Genomic DNA, 22024 nt, shown 5'->3' with positions numbered 1-22024 from the left:
GCACAGGGCACAGGGCACCCGGCTCGGCAGGTCCCAGCCACTGCCCCCTGCAGAGCCCCCTGCAGCCTTTGGCACAGCACAATCCTCGGCCCAGCCCCCTGGGGTGCAGCAGCAGAATCTGCTTTAGCCAAAGCCTGAAGCAGAGCTCTGCCCAAGCCCTGCCCCAGCTGCCGGCTGCGCAGAGCTCCGCCCCGGGGGCGGCTCAGCTCCCGGCTGGGCAGCAGCAGGGCAGGCCCCGGCCCCGGCCCCGGCCCCAGCTCCTCCTCAGATGAAGTCGTTCAGCTCTGCCTCCAGGGCCGCTGCCATCTCGTCTGCCTCAGAGCTGCTGCCCTCCTCATCCTCATTGCTGGAGTCCTTGCTGGAGTCACTGCCACCTCCATCCTCCTCCTCCTCCAGCTTGCGCTTGTGACCCCTGCAGCACGGCAGAGGGAGGCCCTGAGCCCAGGGACCCTCCCTGCTGCCTGCCCTGGCCCCTCCTGCAGCACTGCCCCCAGCCCTGCTGTCCCCAGCAGCAGCAGCACACAGAGCTGCTGCAGAGAGCCCAGGGGAGGCCACAAGGCTGCTGCCAGGGCTGCAGCAGCTCTGCTGGGAGCACAGGCTGAGGGAGCTGGGGCTGTGCAGCCTGCAGAGGAGAAGGCTCCAGGGGCACCTCAGAGCTGCTGCCAGCACCTCAGCTCCAAACCATTGCCCCTGGGCCTGGCTCCAGCCCCCCTCAGCCAAAGTCCCTCTGCAGCCTTCCTGCAGGATGCCTTCAGGGGCTGGCAGCAGCTCTGAGGTGCCCCTGGAGATCTCCTGGTGCTCCAGAGACATTGCTGAGCCTCTCCTGCAGCCAGCCCCAGTGCTGCAGCCAGCAGGGCCCTGCCAGGCTGCCAGTGGCTGCATGCAGGGCTGCAGCGCTGCACAGCAGGGGACAGCAGCCCAGGCTGCGCCGGCCCTGGGCAGCTCCTACCTGTGCACGCTGCCCGCCGAGCTCCTTCCGCTGCCTGCAGCTGCTGAGGAGGAGGAGGATGAGGAGGAGGAGGAGGATCCAGGCCTCTGCTCTGCTCTCAGCCCCGGGGGCTCTGCTGCACCAGGCTCTGGCTTCTCCCCTTCCTCCTCTGGCTTTTTTCTCTCGCTGTCGCTCTCGTCGCTGCCTTCCCCCAGGATGTCGTCCACCTGCCAGGGAGCAGAGCCAGGGCAGCTCTGGCAGCCTCCCCCCACTGCTGGGCTGCCCTGAGCCCCCCTGGGCCGGGCAGGGCAGGGCAGGGCAGGGCAGGGCAGGGCAGGGCAGCCCCCCTGGGCAGGGCAGGGCCGGGCAGGGCAGGGCAGGGCCGGGCAGGGCAGCCCCCCTGGGCAGGGCAGGGCAGGGCAGGGCAGGGCAGGGCAGGGCAGGGCAGCCCCCCAGCACTGCCCAGGGCTGGGTTAGCTCCAGCTGCTGCTGCAGTCTCCTCTCCTGGCTCAGAGCACATCACAGCCACAGTGGGGAGGAGGCCTCTGGAGACCACCCAGCCCAGGCCCCCAGCCAGGGGGGTGGGAATGCCTCCAGAGCCCCTCTGGGCAGCCTGCTCCAGGGCTCTGCCACCCTCAGAGCACAGCAGACAGCATCCTCCTGCCCTGGGCAGCACAGCCCTGCAGCTGTGGCCTGGGCAGGGCAGGGGGCAGGGGGCAGGGGGCAGGGGCTGCTCCCTTGCCCTGCTGCAGCCCTCCCCAGGATCTCTACTGGAAGGCCTCTGTGCAGCTTCCCTCGGGGCTGGAGAGCTGCACACAGGCTGCTGCTGCAGGCAGCCAGAGCCAAGGGCCTGTGGCTGGCTGCCTCCTGCTGGCACTGCCAGCCTCTGCCTGGGGCCAGAGACCCCAAACAAGCAGGAGAGCCAAGGGAGCTCTGTCCCTGCCCTTGGAAGCTGGCACCCTGCAGGGGTCACCTGGGAGCCCCTCTGTGCCCTCCTGCAGCCTGCAGGGAGGGAGGAGCCAGGAGGAAAAGCAACTGAGGCAGAGAGTGCTGCGGGCACAGAGGGCACCAGGACCTGTGCCCAGCACGTGGAGGAAGCACTGGGCCCCCCTGGCCTTGTCAGACACCTGCTGGCCAGGGCAGTGCCCACCTTGGCACCAGGCTGGCAAACTGCAGGGACAGGCCCAAGCTGTGCATCCCCTCAGCAGCTGCACCTCTGTGCTGCAGCTGGCACAGGGCACAGGAGTCCCTCTGGGGGCTGCAGAGATCCAGGGCAGCTCCCCCCTGTGCCACCCTCCCCTCTGTGCCACCCTCCCCCCTGTGCCACCCTCCCCTCTGTGCCACCCTCCCCCCTGTGCCACCCTCCCCTCTGTGCCACCCTCCCCTCTGTGCCACCCTCCTCCCTGTGCCATCCTTCCCCGTGTCTGCACTCCCCACTTTACCCAGGCCCTCCCCTGTGCCCCTGCTGGCACTGTGCCCCTGCTGGCACTGTGCCCCTGCTGGCGCTGTGCCCCTGCTGGCACTCACCTCCCTGTCCATGCTCTCCAGCTCCTCCCTGCAGAGGGTGTACAGGGGCATGGTCTCCGACATGCTGGGCTGCCGCTTGCGCCTGCAGGGCGCTGCCTGCTCCCCGGCCTGCCCTGCCGCCAGCTCCTCTGCAAACAGCTGCTGCTGGGGCTGCACCACCCTGCAAAGGGCACCAGGCTGCCTGGGCTGGCAGGGAGAGGAGTCCTGACAGCCAGGCTGGGCTGCAGGGCACCTCTGCCTCCGCCCCAGGGAGCCTGGCACCTCCAGCGCCAACCACCCCCAGCGCTGCTCCTGCAGCCCGAGGGCTCCAGGCCCTGCTGCTCCTGCAGCCCGAGGGCTCCAGGCCCTGCTGCTCCTGCAGCCCGAGGGCTCCAGGCCCTGCTGCTCCTGCAGCCCGAGGGCTCCAGGCCCTGCTGCTCCTGCAGCCCGAGGGCTCCAGGCCCTGCTGCTCCCCTGCAGCCCGAGGGCTCCAGGCCCTGCTGCTCCCCTGCAGCCCGAGGGCTCCAGGCCCTGCTGCTCCCCTGCAGCCCGAGGGCTCCAGGCCCTGCTGCTCCTGCAGCCTGAGGGCTCCAGGCCCTGCTGCTCCTGCAGCCCGAGGGCTCCAGGCCCTGCTGCTCCTGCAGCCCGAGGGCTCCAGGCCCTGCTGCTCCCCTGCAGCCCGAGGGCTCCAGGCCCTGCTGCTCCCCTGCTGCTCCTGCAGCCCGAGGGCTCCAGGCCCTGCTGCTCCCCTGCAGCCCGAGGGCTCCAGGCCCTGCTGCTCCCCTGCTGCTCCCCTGCAGCCCGAGGGCTCCAGGCCCTGCTGCTCCCCTGCAGCCCGAGGGCTCCAGGCCCTGCTCCCCTGCAGCCCGAGGGCTCCAGGCCCTGCTGCTCCCCTGCAGCCCGAGGGCTCCAGGCCCTGCTGCTCCCCTGCAGCCCGAGGGCTCCAGGCCCTGCTCCCCTGCAGCCCGAGGGCTCCAGGCCCTGCTGCTCCTGCAGCCCGAGGGCTCCAGGCCCTGCTGCTCCTGCAGCCCGAGGGCTCCAGGCCCTGCTGCTCCCCTGCAGCCCGAGGGCTCCAGGCCCTGCTGCTCCCCTGCAGCCCGAGGGCTCCAGGCCCTGCTGCTCCCCTGCAGCCCGAGGGCTCCAGGCCCTGCTGCTCCCCTGCAGCCCGAGGGCTCCAGGCCCTGCTGCTCCCCTGCAGCCCGAGGGCTCCAGGCCCTGCTGCTCCCCTGCTGCTCCCCTGCAGCCCGAGGGCTCCAGGCCCTGCTGCTCCCCTGCAGCCCGAGGGCTCCAGGCCCTGCTGCTCCTGCAGCCCGAGGGCTCCAGGCCCTGCTGCTCCTGCAGCCCGAGGGCTCCAGGCCCTGCTCCCCTGCAGCCTGAGGGCTCCAGGCCCTGCTGCTCCCCTGCAGCCCGAGGGCTCCAGGCCCTGCTCCCCTGCAGCCTGAGGGCTCCAGGCCCTGCTGCTCCTGAGCCCTGCTCCTGAGCTGTTTAACAGCTTCCCAAGCAGCCAAGAGGCTCAGGCGTGGGCACAGCTCTTGACTGCAGCTGCTGGCACCCCTGGGCCCAGCACCAACCCTGCTGTGCCCAGAGCAGGGCCTGAGGCATCAGCCCCCCCTTGAGCTGCCCTGGCACTGCTGCACACACTCAGCCCTGCTCTGCTCCCCCAGCACCACTGACAGCCCAGCTGGCAGCTGCCCAGCTCCTGCTGCTGTCTCTATGCCTCAAGGTCCTTGTTGCCTATCTCCCCTGCCAGGCTGCAGTGCCACCCAGCCCTCACCCACACAGCTTCCAGAGACAAACGGCTGGCTGCAGGAGCCCTGGGTGGCTCAGGGAGCCCTGGGTGGCTCAGGGTGCTCTGGCTGGCTCAGGGTGCCCTGGGTGGCTCAGGGAGCCCTGGCTGGCTCAGGGAGCCCTGGCTGGCTCAGGGTGCCCTGGCTGGCTCAGGGTGCCCTGGATGGCTCAGGGTGCCCTGGGTGGCTCAGGGTGCCCTGGGTGGCTGCAGGAGCCCTGGCTGGCTCAGGGTGCTCTGGCTGGCTCAGGGAGCCCTGGGTGGCTCAGGGTGCCCTGGCTGGCTGCAGGAGCCCTGGATGGCTCAGGGTGCTCTGGCTGGCTCAGGGTGCCCTGGATGGCTCAGGGAGCCCTGGGTGGCTCAGGGTGCCCTGGATGGCTCAGGGTGCTCTGGCTGGCTCAGGGAGCCCTGGGTGGCTCAGGGAGCCCTGGCTGGCTCAGGGTGCTCTGGCTGGCTCAGGGAGCCCTGGGTGGCTGCAGGAGCCCTGGGTGGCTCAGGGTGCCCTGGCTGGCTCAGGGTGCCCTGGGTGGCTCAGGGAGCCCTGGCTGGCTCAGGGTGCCCTGGCTGGCTCAGGGAGCCCTGGCTGGCTCAGGGAGCCCTGGCTGGCTCAGGGTGCTCTGGCTGGCTCAGGGAGCCCTGGCTGGCTGCAGGAGCCCTGGGTGGCTCAGGGTGCTCTGGCTGGCTCAGGGTGCCCTGGGTGGCTCAGGGAGCCCTGGCTGGCTCAGGGTGCCCTGGCTGGCTCAGGGAGCCCTGGGTGGCTCAGGGTGCCCTGGCTGGCTCAGGGAGCCCTGGGTGGCTCAGGGAGCCCTGGCTGGCTCAGGGAGCCCTGGGTGTCTCAGGGAGCCCTGGGTGGCTCAGGGTGCCCTGGGTGGCTCAGGGTGCCCTGGGTGGCTCAGGGTGCTCTGGGTGTCTCAGGGAGCCCTGGCTGGCTCAGGGAGCCCTGGCTGGCTCAGGGTGCCCTGGGTGGCTCAGGGTGCTCTGGCTGGCTCAGGGAGCCCTGGCTGGCTCAGGGTGCCCTGGGTGGCTCAGGGTGCCCTGGCTGGCTCAGGGTGCTCTGGCTGGCTCAGGGAGCCCTGGGTGGCTCAGGGAGCCCTGGGTGGCTCAGGGAGCCCTGGTACCTGAAGGAGGAGTGCTCCCCGTGGCCTGGCAGGGTGATGGCAGCAGCTGGAGCCTGCAGGAAGAGGGCCTGGCCCGGGGGCTGGGCTCCCTTCCTGATCAGCTTGCCCGTGGTGGGGTCGTAGAGCCGGACCTCGGGGCCAGGCTGGCTCCGGGGGTGGATGGGGGTGGGGTGGAACAGAGCTGTCTGGAAGCTGCTGGGAGCCTCAGGGAAGGTGGCAGGGCTGCTCTCCCTGGGGGGCAAGAAGAGCACAAGAAAAGGCTTCAGGCCTTCAAAAGCAGAGATAGAACCAGAGTGAGACAGAGTGGCTCTGAGGGCTCAGCCATGGGATGGGCTGGGGTGGGAGGGAGCTGGGAGAGCACAGGGCCAGGGAAGGGGCTGGGGTGGGAGGGAGCTGGGAGGGCACAGGGCCAGGGAAGGGGCTGGGGTGGGAGGGAGCTGGGAGGGCACAGAGCCAGGGAAGGGGCTGGGGTGGGAGGGAGCTGGGAGGGCACAGAGCCAGGGAAGGGGCTGGGGTGGGAGGGAGCTGGGAGGGCACAGGGCCAGGGAAGGGGCTGGGGTGGGAGGGAGCTGGGAGGGCACAGGGCCAGGGAAGGGGCTGGGGTAGGAGGGAGCTGGGAGGGCACAGAGCCAGGGAAGGGGCTGGGGTGGGAGGGAGCTGGGAGGGCACAGAGCCAGGGAAGGGGCTGGGGTGGGAGGGAGCTGGGAGGGCACAGAGCCAGGGAAGGGGCTGGGGTGGGAGGGAGCTGGGAGGGCACAGGGCCAGGGAAGGGGCTGGGGTGGGAGGGAGCTGGGAGGGCACAGGGCCAGGGAAGGGGCTGGGGTGGGAGGGAGCTGACAGCCCCCCTGCCCCCACCTGTGTGTTTTGATGTAGTCATCCTTCAGGGGGAAGAGCTGCTCCTCGACCTTGTCCCAGCGCTCCAGGCAGCTCCACAGCCAGTCAGGGTTCACCACGTGGAGGTCTTTGCAGTCCTGAGCCTGCCTCACCTTCTCCGTGCCTGCAGCCAAGCTCCACATCACCACAGCCCCTGCCCAGGGACACCTCCCAGCCCCTGCCCAGGGACACCTCCCAGCCCCTGCCCAGGGACACCTCCCAGCCCCCTGCCCAGGAACACCTCCCAGCCCCCTGCCCAGGGACACCTCCCAGCCCCTGCCCAGGAACACCTCCCAGCCCCTGCCCAGGGACACCTCCCAGCCCCCTGCCCAGGGACACCTCCCAGCCCCCTGCCCAGAGACACCTCCCAGCCCCTGCCCAGGGACACCTCCCAGCCCCTGCCCAGGGACACCTCCCAGCCCCCTGCCCAGGGACACCTCCCAGCCCCCTGCCCAGGGACACCTCCCAGCCCCTGCCCAGGGACACCTCCCAGCCCCCTGCCCAGGAACACCTCCCAGCCCCTGCCCAGGGACACCTCCCAGCCCCCTGCCCAGGGACACCTCCCAGCCCCCTGCCCAGGGACACCTCCCAGCCCCCTGCCCAGCGACACCTCCCAGCCCCTGCCCAGGGACACCTCCCAGCCCCCTGCCCAGGGACACCTCCCAGCCCCCTGCCCAGGGACACCTCCCAGCCCCCTGCCCGGCAGTGCCTGCAGGCACCCAGCCCCTGCAAGCACTTCCCTAGGGCTGACCCCGTGGCACCCTCTGCCCCCCCAGCCTCACCCCACACCCAGCCACTCGGGGGGGCAGAGCCAGGCTGGGTGAGGCCTGCAGCAGCCTGGGCAGGTGGGAGGGGTCCCTGCCCATGGAGGGGCTTGGGGCTGGATGAGCTTCGAGGTCCCTTCCAACCCAACCCCTTCTGTGACTCTGTGACCATGAAGGTGACTTCCAGCCCAGCCCCCACCCCTCAGCCCCTGCCCCATCTGCTCTGACCTGCCCCCCGGCAAGCCCCGAGAACCTCCCTCTGGCAGAGGCTGCCGGGGGGCCGGGGGCGGGCAGAGGCTGGGGAGGGACTGGGGGCTGGCAGAGGCTGGCAGAGGACCGGGGAGGGACTGGGGGCTGGCAGAGGCTGGCGAGGGGCTGGGGGCTGGCAGAGGCTGGCGGGGGGCCGGGGGACTAGGGGCGGGCAGAGGCTGGCGAGGGGCTGGCAGAGGCTGGGGAGGGACTGGGGGCTGGCAGAGGCTGGCAGAGGCTGGCAGAGGCGGGCAGAGTGCCGGGGGCGGGCAGAGGCTGCCGGGGGGCCGGGGGGCTAGGGGCGGGCAGAGGCTGGCGGGGGGCCGGGGGGCTAGGGGCGGGCAGAGGCTGGCGAGGGGCTGGCAGAGGCTGGGGAGGGACTGGGGGCTGGCAGAGGCTGGCAGAGGCGGGCAGAGGGCCGGGGGCGGGCAGAGGCTGGCGGGGGGCCGGGGGCGGGCAGAGGCTGGCGGGGGGCCGGGGGCCGACAGAGGCTGGCGGGGGGCCGGGGGCGGGCAGAGGCTGGCGGGGGGCCGGGGGCGGACAGAGGCTGGCAGAGGGCCGGGGGCGGGCAGAGGCTGGCGGGGGGCCGGGAGCCGCTCCCCGGGGCCGCGCCGCGGGGCACCCACCGGTGCGGGCGGCGATGAGGTGCGTGGCCCGGGCCGCGGCGTCGGCGCCGGGCAGCAGGCTGGTGACCACCTTGGCGCCCAGCGCCGTGGCGTGGTAGTGCTCGCGGGTGCGCTCCACCGGGAAGTTGGTCGGGTAGAGCCCCGAGAAGAGGATGGTGACGTCGGCCAGCACCCGGCTGCGCAGCTCGGGCACGATGCGGCGGATGTCGGGGGGCTCGGGGGTCTCCCGCCGCAGGAAGCGGTCGTAGCGCCGGTAGTAGTCGGAGTGCACCCGCGCCAGGATCTCCTCCAGGTGGATCAGGTGGTCGTCGTCGTCGGTGTCCTCCTCCTCCTCCTCCTCGCCCACGCTCTGGTCCAGCGACTCGCCCATGGTGATGCCGGACTGCTCGCTGTTCTGCGACTCCGTCTCCGCCTCCTTCTTGTCGGCGCAGCCGTTCCCGAGCTCCGACAGCGCCTCGCCCTGCTCGCCCTCCTCCTCCTCCTCCTCCTCGGGCTCGCCCTCCCCCGGCCCCGCTCCCCGACGGCCGCTGGCGCTGCCCGGGGCCTCGGGCTCGCCGCCCCGGTCGGCCAGCCCCCCCCGCAGCTCCCCCTCGTTCTGCTCCCCGCCGCTGCCCTCCCGCAGGGGCTCTTTGGCTTTCCTCCAGCTCCTCCTGCCCTCGCTGCCGGGCAGGGCGGGGGGGCGGCCGCCGGGGTCCGCGCTCGGGGGGCGGCCGCCGGGGTCCGCGCTCGGGGGGCGGCCGCCGGGGTCCGCGCCCGCCTCGCTCTCGCTGTCGCTGGACAGCTCGAAGTCCAAGTCGCCTCCCGCCCGGCCGCGGCGCTGCCGCCCTGCCGCTCCGTCCGGCGGCTCCGGGGCATCGCCCTCCGTCCTGTGCCGGCCGCCGGCGCCCGCCGGGTGCTGAGCGGCGCCCGCGGGGTGCTGAGCGGCGCCCGCGGGGTGCTGAGCGGCGCCCGCGGGGTGCTGAGCGGCGCCCGCGGGGTGCTGAGCGGCGCCCGCGGGGTGCTGAGCGCCCGGCGCCTCCGCGGGGTGCGCCTCCCGGGCGGGGCTCTCCGCGCCGGCCGCGCCGCTGCCGTTGGCCCTGCAGCAGTCCCGGGGGGGCCCTGCCCAGGCCGTTGCTCTGCTCCTCCGCGCACGCCGCGCTCCGCACCTCCTCCCCGTCCCGGGGCGCTGCCGGCGCCGGCTCCAGGGCCTCTGCCCTCGGGGAGTGGTTTGCTGAGGCACAGGACAGAGGGAAGCAGATATGGACAGGGCTGCTGGCTGGGGGGCACTGGGGGGGCTGGGGTGAGGCTTGGTTGGTTTGGAGCCTGGCTCTGGGTCCAGTTCTGGAGCCTCTGTGGAGGTGTCCAGAGCAGGGCCAGGAGGAGGAGCAGAGGGCTGGAGCTGCTCTGCTGTGAGCACAGACTGAGGGAGTTGGGGTTGTGCAGGCGGAGGGATGGGGGTCTGGGACACCTCTGAGGGGGGCAGGAATCAGGCCTGGGACAGGGAGCCAGCAATGGGCACTGGCAGCCCAGAAGCAGCTGAGCTGCCCTTGGCCTTCTGGGCTGCCAGTGCCCATTGCCAGAGGTGGAGGGAGAGGATCCTGCCCCTCTGCTCTGGGGTGTCAGGGAGGGACAGGACTGGGGGGGCTGGAGCAGCACTAGAAGTGGGGAGATGGAGCTTGGCTGTGAGGAAGAAGTTGTTGCCCAGGAGGGTGGTGAGAGCCTGGCACAGGCTGCCCAGGGAGGTGGTGGCAGCCTCCTGCCTGGAGGTGTTTGCAGCCAGGCTGGAGGTGGCTGTGAGCAGCCAGCTGTGGGGTGAGGTGTCCCTGGCCGTGGGGCTGGCTGAGCCTTGGGGTCCCTCCCAGCCCTGGTGCTGCAGGCTGGGGCTGCCCCCTGCCGGCAGCCCACCCAGAGTTACCTCTCCTCTTGCCGTGGGGGTCCCTGGCGGCAGGGGGCGCGTTGATGTCGCCGATGCCCTGGAAGTAGACGTACTTCTTGACCGTGATCAGGTTGGGGGCGAACTTCCAGACGTCCTCCCGGTCGTCGATGATGCAGACCATGGAGTCCCCGCAGGGGAAGAGGTCCCTGGGGCACAGAGGGCACCCTGAGCCGGGCAGGGCCCGCAGGGGCTGCGCGGGGGCTCTGCTCTGGGGCTCTGCAGGGCAGGCTGTGTGCCTGAGCAGCCTGGGCTGGGGGCAGGGGTCCCTGCCTGCGGCAGGGGCTTGGAACTGGATGAGCTCTGCAATCCCTTCCGACCTAAACCACTCTGTGCTTCAGTGCCCTCCCAGCTCCTCCCACCCCAGCCCCTTCCCTGGCTCTGTGGCCCCCCCAGGTCCCCCACCCCAGCCCCATCCCTGGCTCTGTGACCCCCCCCCCAGCTCCTCCCACCCCAGCCCCATCCCTGGCTCTGTGGCCCCCCCAGGTCCCCCACCCCAGCCCCTTCCCTGGCTCTGTGGCCCCCCCAGGTCCTCCACCCCAGCCCCATCCCTGGCTCTGTGACCCCCCCAGCCCCATCCCTGGCTCTGTGGCCCCCCCAGGTCCCCCACCCCAGCCCCATCCCTGGCTCTGTGACCCCCCCAGCTCCTCCCACCCCAGCCCCATCCCTGGCTCTGTGGCCCCCCCAGGTCCCCCACCCCCGCCCCATCCCTGGCTCTGTGACCCCACCAGCTCCTCCCACCCCAGCCCCTTCCCTGGCTCTGTGACCCCCCCCCCCAGGTCCCCCACCCCAGCCCCTTCCCTGGCTCTGTGGCCCCCCCAGGTCCCCCACCCCAGCCCCATCCCTGGCTCTGTGGCCCCCCCAGCCCCTTCCCTGGCCCAGCTGTGGCTCACTGCCCCAAGGGCAGCACTGCCCCTGCTGCACTGCTGTGGAGCTCCCCCGAGGGGCAGCCCCAGCCAGCTCCAGCATGGAGACAGCAACGCCCCTGGCGCCCCCAGGGGTGCCCCAGGGGTGCCCCAGGGGTGCCCCCGCGGGCCTGCCCCCTGCCAGGCCCCCAGCCCCACCTGAGGTTGCCTGTCTTGGAGAAGGGGTCGATGCACTCGTCCCGCGACAGGATCCGGTGGGAGAACAGCTTCTTCTCGGGGTCCAGGAAGCCTGGCAGGGTCAAGCAGCCCCAGCTCAGGCCCAGGGCCGGGGCTCCCCTCTCACCCCCAGCTCAGGGCACAGGGAGCCCTGTGGGGCTCCTGCAGGGGGCTGCTGCAGCGGGGCCAAAGCTCAGGACCCCACCGCAGGCCCCAGGGCAGCACCCGCCCGGGAGCAGGGCAGGGGCTGGGGGGCAGCAGCTGGGGGGCAGGGGCTGGGGGGCAGCAGCTGGGGGGCAGCAGCTGGGGGGCAGGCTGGCAGGGGGGCAGCAGCTGGGGGGCAGGCTGGCAGGGGGGGGCAGGCTGGCAGGGGGGCAGCAGCTGGGGGGGGCAGGCTGGCAGGGGGGCAGCAGCTGGGGGGGCAGCAGCTGGGGGGCAGCAGCTGGGGGGCAGCAGCTGGGGGGCAGCAGCTGGGGGGCAGCAGCTGGCAGCTGCAGGGGACCTGTGCCACTGCCAGCCCTCTCCAGAGGTGGCTGCCTGCAGCTGGGGGCTCCTCTGAGCCCCCTCTGCCCCAGGGCTGTGGAGCAGCCTCCCCACAGCTGGCACAGGGTGGGCCAGAGCTGGGTGGAGCTCCTGCCCTGGCAGGTGCCAGGCTGGACCTGTCCAGCTCACCCATCCAGGCCCAGCAACCAGCACCCCCTGGGCCCCAGGGGACCTCTCTGGCCGCCCCCTGTGAGCCCAGGGGTGAGGCTGAGCTGGCTGAGCCTGCAGCAGCCCCTGGGTGCCCCCTCAGCAGCAGGGCACAGGGAGAAGCTGGCACCCGGGGTGCTCAGCTGGCAGCTCTGCCTGGGCTGGCACTGCAGCTGGCATCACCCCCTGCTCTGCTGGGGAGCACTGAGGCTGCTCTGGGAGCCCTGTCCTGGCCCTGCCCTGGGGGCACCTCCCAGCCAGCTGCAGGCTCTGGGGCAGCTTGGCCTTCCCAGGGGCTGGGAGGTGCAGGCAGGAGACCCTCAGTGCCTGTGAGGCTGCTGGAGGCCTGGAGCAGCCTGCCCAGGGAGGCTGTGGGGCCTCCTCTGCAGACCCCCCCCAGCTGGCTGTGCCCTGTGCCCTGTGCCCTGTGCCCTGCCCTGGCAGGGGGCTGTGCTGGATGAGCTCCAGAGGTCCCTTCCAAGCACCCTGTGGCTGTGGGGGCAGGGCCCAAGCTGAGCTCCTTGGAGACAGCTGCCAGGCTACAGGCAGCTGGCTGTGCCCACGGGGGGGGCAGGGAGACAGGGGCCTGCAGCGCCCTCCGCTGGCAGGCTGCTGCTGGGGCCTGGGGCAGTGCAGCTGCGGCAGCCCAGGGCCCCCCCAGCAGGGAGCTAAGGGCAGAGGCTCAGCCTCCACTCACCCACTAGGCTTAACAATGCTGCAGGCTGGAGGCAGCCTCCCTGCAGGGGGCCCTGGCAGACCTGGGCACAGGACTGAGACAGCTGCAGGCAGGGGACTGCACACAGCTGCACAGCTGCACAGCTGCACAGCTGCACAGCTGCACAGCTGCCTGGGCCAGGGCTGCACTGAGCAGCAGAGAGTGGCCACAAAGGGACCTCAGAGATCATCCAGCTCCAACCTCCCCCCATGCCCAGGGACAGCTCCCAGCCAGGCTCAGCTGCTCAGAGCTCCTCTGCTCCAACCTCCCTCCATGGCCAGGGACAGCTCTCAGCCAGGCTCAGCTGCTCAGAGCTCCTCTGCTCCAACCTCCCTCCATGCCCAGGGACAGCTCCCAGCCAGGCTCAGCTGCTCAGGGCCTCATCCAGCCTGGCCTGCAGCACCCCCAGGCAGGAGGCAGCCACAGCCTCCCTGGGCAGCCTGTGCCAGAGCCTCAGCAGCCTGGCACTGAAGAGCTTCTTCCTCAGCTGCAGCCTGAGCCTGCTCTGCCTCAGCTCCAAACCATTGCCCCTGGGCCTGGCTCCAGCCCCCCTCAGCCAAAGTCCCTCTGCAGCCTTCCTGCAGGATGCCTTCAGGGGCTGGCAGCAGCTCTGAGGTGCCCCTGGAGCCTTCTCCTCTGCAGGCTGCACAGCCCCAGCTCCCTCAGCCTGTGCTCCCAGCAGAGCTGCTGCAGCAGGGGGACCCTGGGGGCAGGCAGCAGCCCCCCAGCAGCTCCCCGAGCCACCCCGGGGCCAGCAGTGCCACCAAGTGTCCCCTGGGGGCAGAGGGCAGGATGTGGCCCCCAGGCTGCCCCAGCCCCCACTCTGTGCCACAAGGTCCTGCTAAGCTCTGCAGCCCCCTGCAGCCCCTGCCAGAGCTGGGCTCCTGCAGGCAGCTGCAGCACACAGCTGGGGAGCTGCTGCCCAGGGACCTGTGGCTGCCAAACCTCCTTTGCTGGGAGGCCTCAGAGGCCTTCCCCACAACCCACCTTGGTGCTGTGCCTCTGTCTGTGCACACAGTTCACAGCCTCACAGTAACTAAGGTTGGAAGAGACCCCAAGGATCATTGAGTCCAAGCTGTCACCACAGACCTCACAACTAGCCCATGGCACCAAGCACCACATCCAATCTGCCCTGAACCCCTCCAGGGATGGGGACTCCACCACCCCCCAATGGGAACGACTCTCAGTGAAGAACTTTCTCCTCACCTCCAGCCTAAACCTCCCCTGGCACAGCCTGGGACTGTGTCCTCTTGTTCTGCTGCTGCTTGCCTGGGAGAAGAGACCAACCCCCTCCTGGCTACAACCTCCCTTCAGGTAGTTGTAGAGGGCAATGAGGTCTCCCCTGAGCCTCCTCTTCTCCAGGCTAAGCAACCCCAGCTTCCTCAGCCTCTCCTCACAGGGCTGTGCTCAAGGCCTCTCCCCAGCCTTGTTGCCCTTCTCTGGACACCTTCAAGTCTCGATGTCCTTCCTAAACTGAGGGGCCCAGAACTGGACACAGGACTCAAGGTGTGGCCTAACCAATGCAGAGTACAGGGGCACAATGACCTCCCTGCTCCTGCTGGCCACACTGTCCCTAATGCAGGCCAGGATGCCACTGGCCCTCTTGGCCCCCTGGGCACACTGCTGGCTCATGTTTAGGCAGCTGTCAATCAGCACCCCCAGGTCCCTCTCTGTCTGGCAGCTCTCAGCCACTCTGCCCCCAGCCTGTAGCTCTGCCTGGGGTTGGTGTGGCCAAAGTGCAGCCCCTGGCACTTGTTGAATGCCATCCTGTTGGGCTCTGCCCATCTGCCCAGCCTGGCAAGGTCCCTCTGCAGAGCCCTTCTGCCCTCTGACTGACCAACATCTGCCCCCAGCTTGGTGCCATCTGCAGACTTGCTGCTGACTGACTCGATGCCCTCATCCAGATCATCAATGAAGATGTTAAAGAGCACAGGGCCCAGCACTGCTCCCTGGGGCACAGCACTGGTGCCTGGCTGCCAGCTGGCTGTGGCACCATTCACCACCACTCCCTGGGCTCAGCCTCCAGCCAGTTCCTCACCCAGCTCAGAGAGCTGCTGTCCAAGCCAGGGGCTGACAGCTCAGCCAGCAGTTACCCCAGGCAGGGGGAGCAGGACTGGCAGGGACCTCTGGAGGTCCCCCAGCCCAGCCCCCTGCCAGGGCAGGGCAGCCACAGCCTGCCAGGTGGGGCTGGGAGGGCTGCAGAGCAGGAGGCTCCACAGCCCCCTGGGCAGCCTGCTGCAGGCTCTGCCTCCCTTCAGCTGCAGAGGATCCTCCTCATGCTCAGATCAACCTCTGATGCCCCAGTCTGTGCCCTGTGCCCCTTGGCCTGCCCCTGGGCACCACTGGCCCCAGCCTGGTGCCAGCCTCTTGCCACCCAGCACTGCTCAGATGCCCCTCAGGCTGCTCCTCTGCAGGCTCAGCACCCCCAGCCCATGGGTTCTGGATGTGTCAGAGGGGCTCCAGACCCCACAGCACCTCCTCAGCCCTCTGCTGTCCCCTCCCCAGCAGCTCCCTGTCCCCCTGCAGCTGGAGATCCCAGCACTGGCCAAGCAGAGGGGGGCAGAGGCAGCTCCCTCAGCCTGCTGCCTGCTCTCATGCTGCTGCTGTGGCTGCAGCTGCTGCTGCCCATGCAGCTGAGGGGCAGTGCTGGACCCCCCAGGGGCTGCTGCCTCTGACCCCCAGCAGGGAAACAGGGAAGGGAGATGGGAAACAGCAGGAGGAGGTCTGAAATGAGGCAGCCTGGGCTGGGCAGGGCTGGGGGCAGCAGCCTGGGCTGGGCAGGGCAGGGCTGGGCTGGGCAGGGCTGGGGGCAGCAGCCTGGGCTGGGCAGGGCTGGGGGCAGCAGCCTGGGCTGGGCAGGGCTGGGGGCAGCAGCCTGGGCTGGGCAGGGCTGGGGGCAGCAGCCTGGGCTGGGCAGGGCTGGGCTGGGGGCAGGGCTGGGCTGGGAGCAGGGCTGGGCTGGGCTGGGCAGGGCAGGGCTGGGCTGGGCAGGGCTGGGCTGGGGGCAGGGCTGGGCTGGGCTGGGCAGGGCTGGGCTGGGGGCAGGGCTGGGCTGGGCTGGGCAGGGCAGGGCTGGGCTGGGCAGGGCTGGGCTGGGCTGGGCTGGGCAGGGCAGGGCTGGGCTGGGCAGGGCTGGGCAGGGCTGGGCTGGGCAGGGCTGGGCAGGGCTGGGCTGGGCAGGGGGCAGGGCAGGGCAGGGCAGGGCAGGGCAGGGCTGGGCAGGGCTGGGCTGGGCAGGGCTGGGCTGGGCTGGGCATGCAGAGGCTGCTGCAGACATGCAGGCATGCAGCAGGACTCACCTGCAATGGTGTGTGCATAGAGCCTGCTGCCAAAGGTGAAGACATGCAGCTCATACAGCTTGGCAATCTTCTCCAGGAACTCCTTGCAGTGAGGCCTCAGCCTGGTGTGCAGCATGGGCTCCCCACGGCCCAGCTGGAAGTGGAAGATGCCCTGCAAGAGACCAGCAGGGCTGAGCCCCCAGCAGGGCTGAGCCCCCCAGCAGGGCTGAGCCCCCAGCAGGGCTGAGCCCCCCAGCAGGGCTGAGCCCCCAGCAGGGCTGAGCCCCCCAGCAGGGCTGAGCCCCCAGCAGGGCTGAGCCCCCCCAGGAGGCTCTGTGCCCCCCAGCAGGGCTGAGCCCCCAGCAGGGCTGAGCCCCCCCAGCAGGCTCTGTGCCCCCCAGCAGGGCTGAGCCCCCCCAGCAGGGCTGAGCCCCCCAGCAGGCTCTGTGCCCCCCAGCAGGGCTGAGCCCCCCAGCAGGCTCTGTGCCCCCCAGCAGGGCTGAGCCCCCCCAGCAGGCTCTGTGCCCCCCAGCAGGCTCTGTGCCCCCCAGCAGGCTCTGTGCCCCCCCAGCAGGCTCTGTGCCCCCCAGCAGGGCTCTGTGCCCCCCCTGTGTGCCACAGAGGGGGGCTGGAGGGGGCACAGCCCAGCTGGCTTGTGTGGAGCCCCGCAGGGAGCTGCAGGGCTGAGCAGGTCCTGGCTGAGGCCAGTTCCAGTGAGAGGCTCAGGGCTGGAAGCAGCCTGGGGGAAACCTGCAGGGAGCTCAGAGACCAGCCCCAGAGGGGCTCAGGCTGGGGGCAGCTCAGAGCTCTGCTCCAACCTCCCCCCATGCCCAGGGACAGCTCTCAGCCAGGCTCAGCTGCTCAGGGCCTCATCCAGCCTGGCCTGCAGCACCCCCAGGCAGGAGGCAGCCACAGCCTCCCTGGGCAGCCTGTGCCAGAGCCTCAGCAGCCTGGCACTGAAGAGCTTCTTCCTCAGCTGCAGCCTGAGCCTGCTCTGCCTCAGCTCCAAACCATTGCCCCTGGGCCTGGCTCCAGCCCCCCTCAGCCAAAGTCCCTCTGCAGCCTTCCTGCAGGATGCCTTCAGGGGCTGGCAGCAGCTCTGAGGTGCCCCTGGAGCCTTCTCCTCTGCAGGGCTCACCATGGGCACCCCCAGGGCTCACCATGGGCACCCCCAGGGCTCACCATGGGCACCCCCAGGGCTCACCATGGGCACCTCAGGCCTGCAGGGAACAAAGGGCTCAGTCCTGAGCCCTCAGCTTGTGAACTGCACAGGAAGGGAAACAGAGCTGGAAACCCTGCCTGTGCCAGGCTGCAAGGTGCCCCCAGGCCCTGCCTGTGCCAGGCTGCAAGGTGCCCCCAGGCCCTGCCTGTGCCAGGCTGCAAGGTGCCCCCAGGCCCTGCCTGTGCCAGGCTGCAAGGTGCCCCCAGGCCCTGCCTGTGCCAGGCTGCAAGGTGCCCCCAGGCCCTGCCCGTGCCAGGCTGCAAGGTGCCCCCAGGCCCTGCCTGTGCCAGGCTGAAAGGTGCCCCCAGGCCCTGCCCGTGCCAGGCTGCAAGGTGCCCCCAGGCCCTGCCCGTGCCAGGCCCAGCCCCAGCCTCACCTTGTTGGACATCTGCTGGCAGTGCTGCTCCGTGGTGTGGATCAGGGTCTGGTCCAGGTCCACCATCAGCACCAGCTTGCGGCTGCGGTGCAGGCGCTGCTGATCCTCCCTGCCCAGCTGCTCCGCTTGCTGCCCGGGCACAGCCTGCCTCAGGGGCACTGCCCTGGCACAGCCTGCCTCAGGGGCACAGCCCTGGCACAGCCCTGGCACAGCCTGCCTCAGGGGCACTGCCCTGGCACAGCCTGCCTCAGGGGCACTGCCCTGGCACAGCCTGCCTCAGGGGCACTGCCCTGGCACTGCCCTGGCACAGCCCTGGCACGGGCTGCCAGCCAGCCCCCTGCCCCCCCGGCACTGCCCTGGGCTCACTGCCACCGGCCAGGGGTGCTCGGCACAGCCAGGGGGAGCGCCAGGGCAGGGGCAGCTGGGGAGGGGGCAGGGGGGCAGGGGGGCAGGGGGGCAGGGGGGCTGGGCTGCAGGGAGGCAGGAGCGGGGGAGGGGCGTCAGGGTCTCACCTCAGAGCTGACCTTCAGCTCCGGCACGCTGTGCACCATGGACACGGTGGCTGTGGACAGGGCCACGCTCTGCCTCCCGTTCCTGCTGCCGATCCTGCCGGCCGCGGGGGACAGCATCAGCGGCGCGGCGCGGGGCGGGGCGGGGCCGGGGCGGGGCGGGGCGGGGGCGGGGCGGGGCCGGGCCGGGGCGGGGCGCCCCCAGACCCCAGCTGACTGCACTGCAAGCCCCCAGGGGGCCTCCAGGGCGGCCTGGGACAGCAGCAGCAGGGCAGGGCTGTGGCTGCACCCAGAGCTCAGACAACCTCCAGGGCAGGGACACCACAGGCCCAGGAGGGCAGAGGCTGGCAGGGACCACCCCAAGCCCCCTGCCACAGCAGGGGCACCCAGGGCAGGGCACCCAGGATCCTGCCCCCAGCCCTGCTGTCCCCAGCAGCAGCAGGACACAGAGCTGCTGCAGAGAGCCCAGGGGAGGCCACAAGGCTGCTGCCAGGGCTGCAGCAGCTCTGCTGGGAGCACAGGCTGAGGGAGCTGGGGCTGTGCAGCCTGCAGAGGAGAAGGCTCCAGGGGCACCTCAGAGCTGCTGCCAGCCCCTGAAGGCATCCTGCAGGAAGGCTGCAGAGGGACTTTGGCTGAGGGGGGCTGGAGCCAGGCCAGGGGAAGGGCTTGGGGCTGAGCAAGCACAGCACTCACTGGGTCAGGTCCTGGCCACACTCTGCACAGAGTCCTTTCATCACCACCGGGTGGCTGCAGCCCTCCAGCCTCACCAGGACACCCCTGCAAGAGACAGAGGGCACTGCCCTCCCTGCTGCAGCCTGGCACAGCCCAGGGCACAGCCCCTGCCGCCTGGGGGCCCAGTGAGTGGCAGCCCCCCTGGCACTGGGCTGTGCCCCAGGCCTGGGGCAGTCACCCAGCAGGCAGAGGGCTGCAGACTGCTGCCAGCTCCCAGCCCCAGGGCAGCCAAAGCAGAGATCACCCAGAGCAGGCCTGGCTGCCCCTCTCCTCCCCCCCCCAGCCCCTCTCCTTCTGCCCCTAGCCCCTCTCCTCCCCCCCCAGCCCCTCTCCTTCTGCCCCCAGCCCCTCTCCTCCCCCCCCAGCCCCTCTCCTTCTGCCCCTAGCCCCTCTCCTCCCCCCCCCAGCCCCTCTCCTCCCCCCCCAGCAGCCCTGGGCACAGAGCTCAGCAGCTGCCCTGCCCTCCAGCCGGCAGAGCCCCCCCTGGGCCGTGGTGCCGACGAGGACCCCCCCGGCACTGCCCCCCTGCGCGGCACGGCCCCAGGGGAACGCCACCAGCCGAGCCGGGCCGAGCCGGGCCGAGCCGGGCCCCCCGCGCTGCCTGCCCTGCCCCCACTGCGCCCCAGCCCTGCCGGAGCTGCCGCCCTGCGCGGGGAAGGGGATCGCGCCCGGGCTGCAGCCAGCAGCACCTCCAGGCACAGCTCCCGGCCAAGACCCCAGCCCCGAGACCAGCAACCGCCCCCCGCCTCCCCCTGCCCGGCCGCCTGCCCCCCTGCCCGGCTGCCTCCCCCTGCCCGGCCGCCTGCCCCCCCTGCCCGGCCGCCTGCCCCCCTGCCCCCCTGCCCGGCCGCCTGCCCCCCTGCCCGGCCGCCTGCCCCCCTGCCCCCCTGCCCGGCCGCCTGCCCCCCTGCCCGGCCGCCTCCCCCCCTTGCCCGGCCGCCTGCCCCCCTGCCCCCCTGCCCGGCCGCCTGCCCCCCTGCCCGGCCGCCTCCCCCCCTTGCCCGGCCGCCTGCCCCCCTGCCCCCCTGCCCGGCCGCCTGCCCCCCTGCCCGGCTGCCTCCCCCTGCCCGGCCGCCTGCCCCCCCTGCCCGGCCGCCTGCCCCCCTGCCCGGCCGCCTGCCCCCCTGCCCGGCCGCCTCCCCCCCTGCCCGGCCGCCTGCCCCCCTGCCCGGCCGCCTGCCCCCCTGCCCGGCTGCTTCCCCCCCTGCCCGGCCGCCTGCCCCCCTGCCCGGCCGCCTCCCCCCCTGCCCGGCCGCCTCCCCCCCTGCCCGGCTGCCTCCCCCCCTGCCCGGCTGCCTGCCCCCCTGCCCGGCTGCCTGCCCCCCCTGCCCGGCTGCCTCCCCCCCTGCCCGGCTGCCTGCCCCGGTCCGAAGCTGCGGCGGGAGGGCTCTGCCGAGCCGGGGGGCAGCAGGGCTGCAGGCTCCGCCCGAGGGGGCAGCGGAGCTCACGGCCGGGGCAGGGCTGCCGCTCCAGGCCGGCTACCCCGGGGAGCCCAGGAGCCAGCGGCGGCCCCAGGGGCCCCAGGGCCGCCGTCCCTCCGGGCAGGCCGGGCGCGGGGAGAGGCACCGCGACCCCTGCGGCCGGTGCCAGCTCCGCGGGCCGCCGGCACTCACCCGGGCGCGATGACCTGTCCGGGCCGCGCACACAGCTCCCGCACCACGCCAGGCCGCTCCGCCTTCAGCTTGCGCTCCGGGCCCGGCCGCTGCGGCCGGCCGCTGGCGCCGCCGGAGGCCGGCGGCGGGGCGGGCGGCAGGGGCGCGCACAGCGCCAGCACCGACCCGATCTGCACCGCCGTCCCCACCGACACCTTCCACTCCAGCAGCCGCAGCGGCCGCGGGCCCGGCGCCCGGATCTCCGTGATCACCCCCGCCGTGCCCTCCGCGCCGGCCTCGCCGCCCCTCTCCGCCGGCCCCTCCATGGCTCCGGCGCGGCGCGGAGGGGCGGGTGCGTCACTGCGGCCCGGCGGCGGGGCCGCAGCCTGGGCCCCGCAGGAAGCTGGGGTCGCCCCAACAGTCACCGGCGGCGACGCCGATCGGCAGCGAGGTCACGGCCGCTGCGCGCAGGCGCGGGGCTGCCGGCCGCGCTTCGAGGCACAGGCGCGCCCGGCCCGCGCCGCGCGGGGGTGAGGAAGGGGAAGGAGCAGGAGCGGAGGGAACGGAACGGAGCGGAGCGGAGCAGGCCGCGGAGCAGTCCCCGGCGCGCCCCTGCCGCGCTCCCAGCGCCTTTCCGGGGCCGCGCCGCGCGAACTACGGGTCCCGAGAGGGGTCAGGCGGGGCCGGGCCGCGCCGCGCGAACTACGGGTCCCGAGAGGGGTCAGGCGGGGCCGGGCCGCGCGAACTACGGGTCCCGAGAGGGGTCAGGCGGGGCCGGGCCGCGCCGCGCGAACTACGGCTCCCGGGAGGGGTCAGGCGGGGCCGCGCAGGGCCTGCCGGGAGCGGAAGTGGCGCCGCGGGCGGGAAGCGTCGCGGCCTGGCCGAGCGGCTGCCGGGAGCGGCCTCTGGCTGCCAGGAGGAGCCTCGGGCCGGGGGGAGCTGCGGTTGCGGAGAAGGTGCAGGAGCCGCCCGCAGCCTGCGCGTCCGCAGCTGGGGTGGTCGGGGCGAGCTGAGCCGAAGCCTCTAAAGCGCAGAGCACCTTCCCCGGCCGGGCCCGCCGGAACCGCCCGGTGCCTTGGGTTCGGCTCCCAGCTGCAGTGCGGCGCTGGGGCTGCGGGGGGCGCTCCCCGCGGGGGGAAGCTGAGCGGTTAACGTAATCGGCACAACCAGCGGCGGAGAGGAGAGCGCCGCCCAGGCTGCCGGCAGTGTGCTGGGCAGAGCCTTCCCTCCCGCCTGGGCCGAGGCCTGCTCGGGAGCCTGCGGGGGGACCAGGCCTCTCTGATGCTCCTGCTGTAGGAAGCGTTGGGCAGGAAGGGTGCAGCTGAAGGGGTGGCAGCCGCAGGGAGGCTCCCGAGGGCTTGGGCGAGTTTGAGAGACTGAAAAATGCGGGTAATAAAAAAGTACCGAAAGCTGCTGGTTGCTCAGTTCCTGTCCTGGTTGGGGTTTGGGGCCGGGCTGGGTGAGGCCTGGGCTGGAGGGAGGGGTCCCTGCCCAGGGCGGCGGGGAGGAGCTGGGTGAGCTTCAGGCTCCCTTCTAACCCAACCAAGTCTGATTCAGTGACCTCCCAGCTCCCTTCCACCCCAACCCACTCCCTGACTCTGATCTTCCTGCCCCTGGGCTCAGGGTGAACTTCCCTCACCACCACCTGAGCTCCTCAAAGCCTTTGTGACAGCTGCAGCTGCACAGGTTGGGCAACCATCACTGAGCAGCTGCTGCCTGGGCTGCGCTCCCAAGGAGCAAGGAAAGGAACTCCAGGGAAACCTTGAGCCTCGGGGCAGTTCGGGACAGGCTGGGGTGGTCCCGGGTAGAACGCCCCAGGGGTCCCCGCTCCGTCCCAGCCCCTTCCCCAGCCCTGGCCGCTCGCCGCAGCTCTCAGCTGCGCGTCCCGGAGCCGGCGCCACGAGGTGGCACCGCGGGAGCTGCAGCTCGGCGGCTGGCAGCCGTGCCCCGTGTGCCAGGGCCGCCGAGAGGGCAGAGCAGAGCCGGCAGAGCGGCTGCCTGCAGGCACCGCCGAGCAGCACACAACGGCGCTGCCGCCGCGGGAGGTGTTCTGCCCGGGACCACCA

The 22024-nt window shown here is 72.2% G+C and overlaps 1 protein-coding gene across 1 annotated transcript; it reads right to left on the bottom strand.

Annotated features, from left to right (window-relative positions):
* Window positions 1-244: 244 nt before the first annotated feature.
* Window positions 245-20436, bottom strand: CTDP1 (CTD phosphatase subunit 1). Its single transcript, XM_054164028.1, has 14 exons — window positions 19980-20436; window positions 18328-18411; window positions 17638-17731; window positions 17126-17254; window positions 15549-15699; window positions 10827-10917; window positions 9745-9911; window positions 8982-9060; window positions 7851-8926; window positions 6194-6335; window positions 5339-5569; window positions 2456-2615; window positions 950-1155; window positions 245-412 (listed from the first exon to the last, which is right to left on the bottom strand). The coding sequence occupies exons 1-14, from the start codon at window positions 20282-20284 to the stop codon at window positions 265-267; spliced, it is 3063 nt and encodes a 1020-aa protein (XP_054020003.1). The 5' UTR covers window positions 20285-20436; the 3' UTR covers window positions 245-264.
* Window positions 20437-22024: the final 1588 nt, after the last annotated feature.

The sequence above is a fragment of the Dryobates pubescens genome, chromosome 9, assembly GCF_014839835.1.
Source record: "Dryobates pubescens isolate bDryPub1 chromosome 9, bDryPub1.pri, whole genome shotgun sequence".
NCBI classification, from domain to species: domain Eukaryota; kingdom Metazoa; phylum Chordata; class Aves; order Piciformes; family Picidae; genus Dryobates; species Dryobates pubescens.
This window is presented reverse-complemented; position numbering and strand designations above follow the sequence as displayed.

Bases quoted from the DNA above. Each gene is read 5' to 3' on its own strand.
- CTDP1 (XM_054164028.1), bottom strand. From the start codon at position 20,284: ATGGAGGGGCCGGCGGAGAGGGGCGGCGAGGCCGGCGCGGAGGGCACG. The intron at 17,732-18,327 runs GTGAGTGCTGTG...CGCGGCCGGCAG, and splicing joins TGTGGCCAGGACCTGACCCA to GATCGGCAGCAGGAACGGGA. The intron at 15,700-17,125 runs GTGAGGCTGGGG...GGTCTCTTGCAG, and splicing joins GCCAGCAGATGTCCAACAAG to GGCATCTTCCACTTCCAGCT.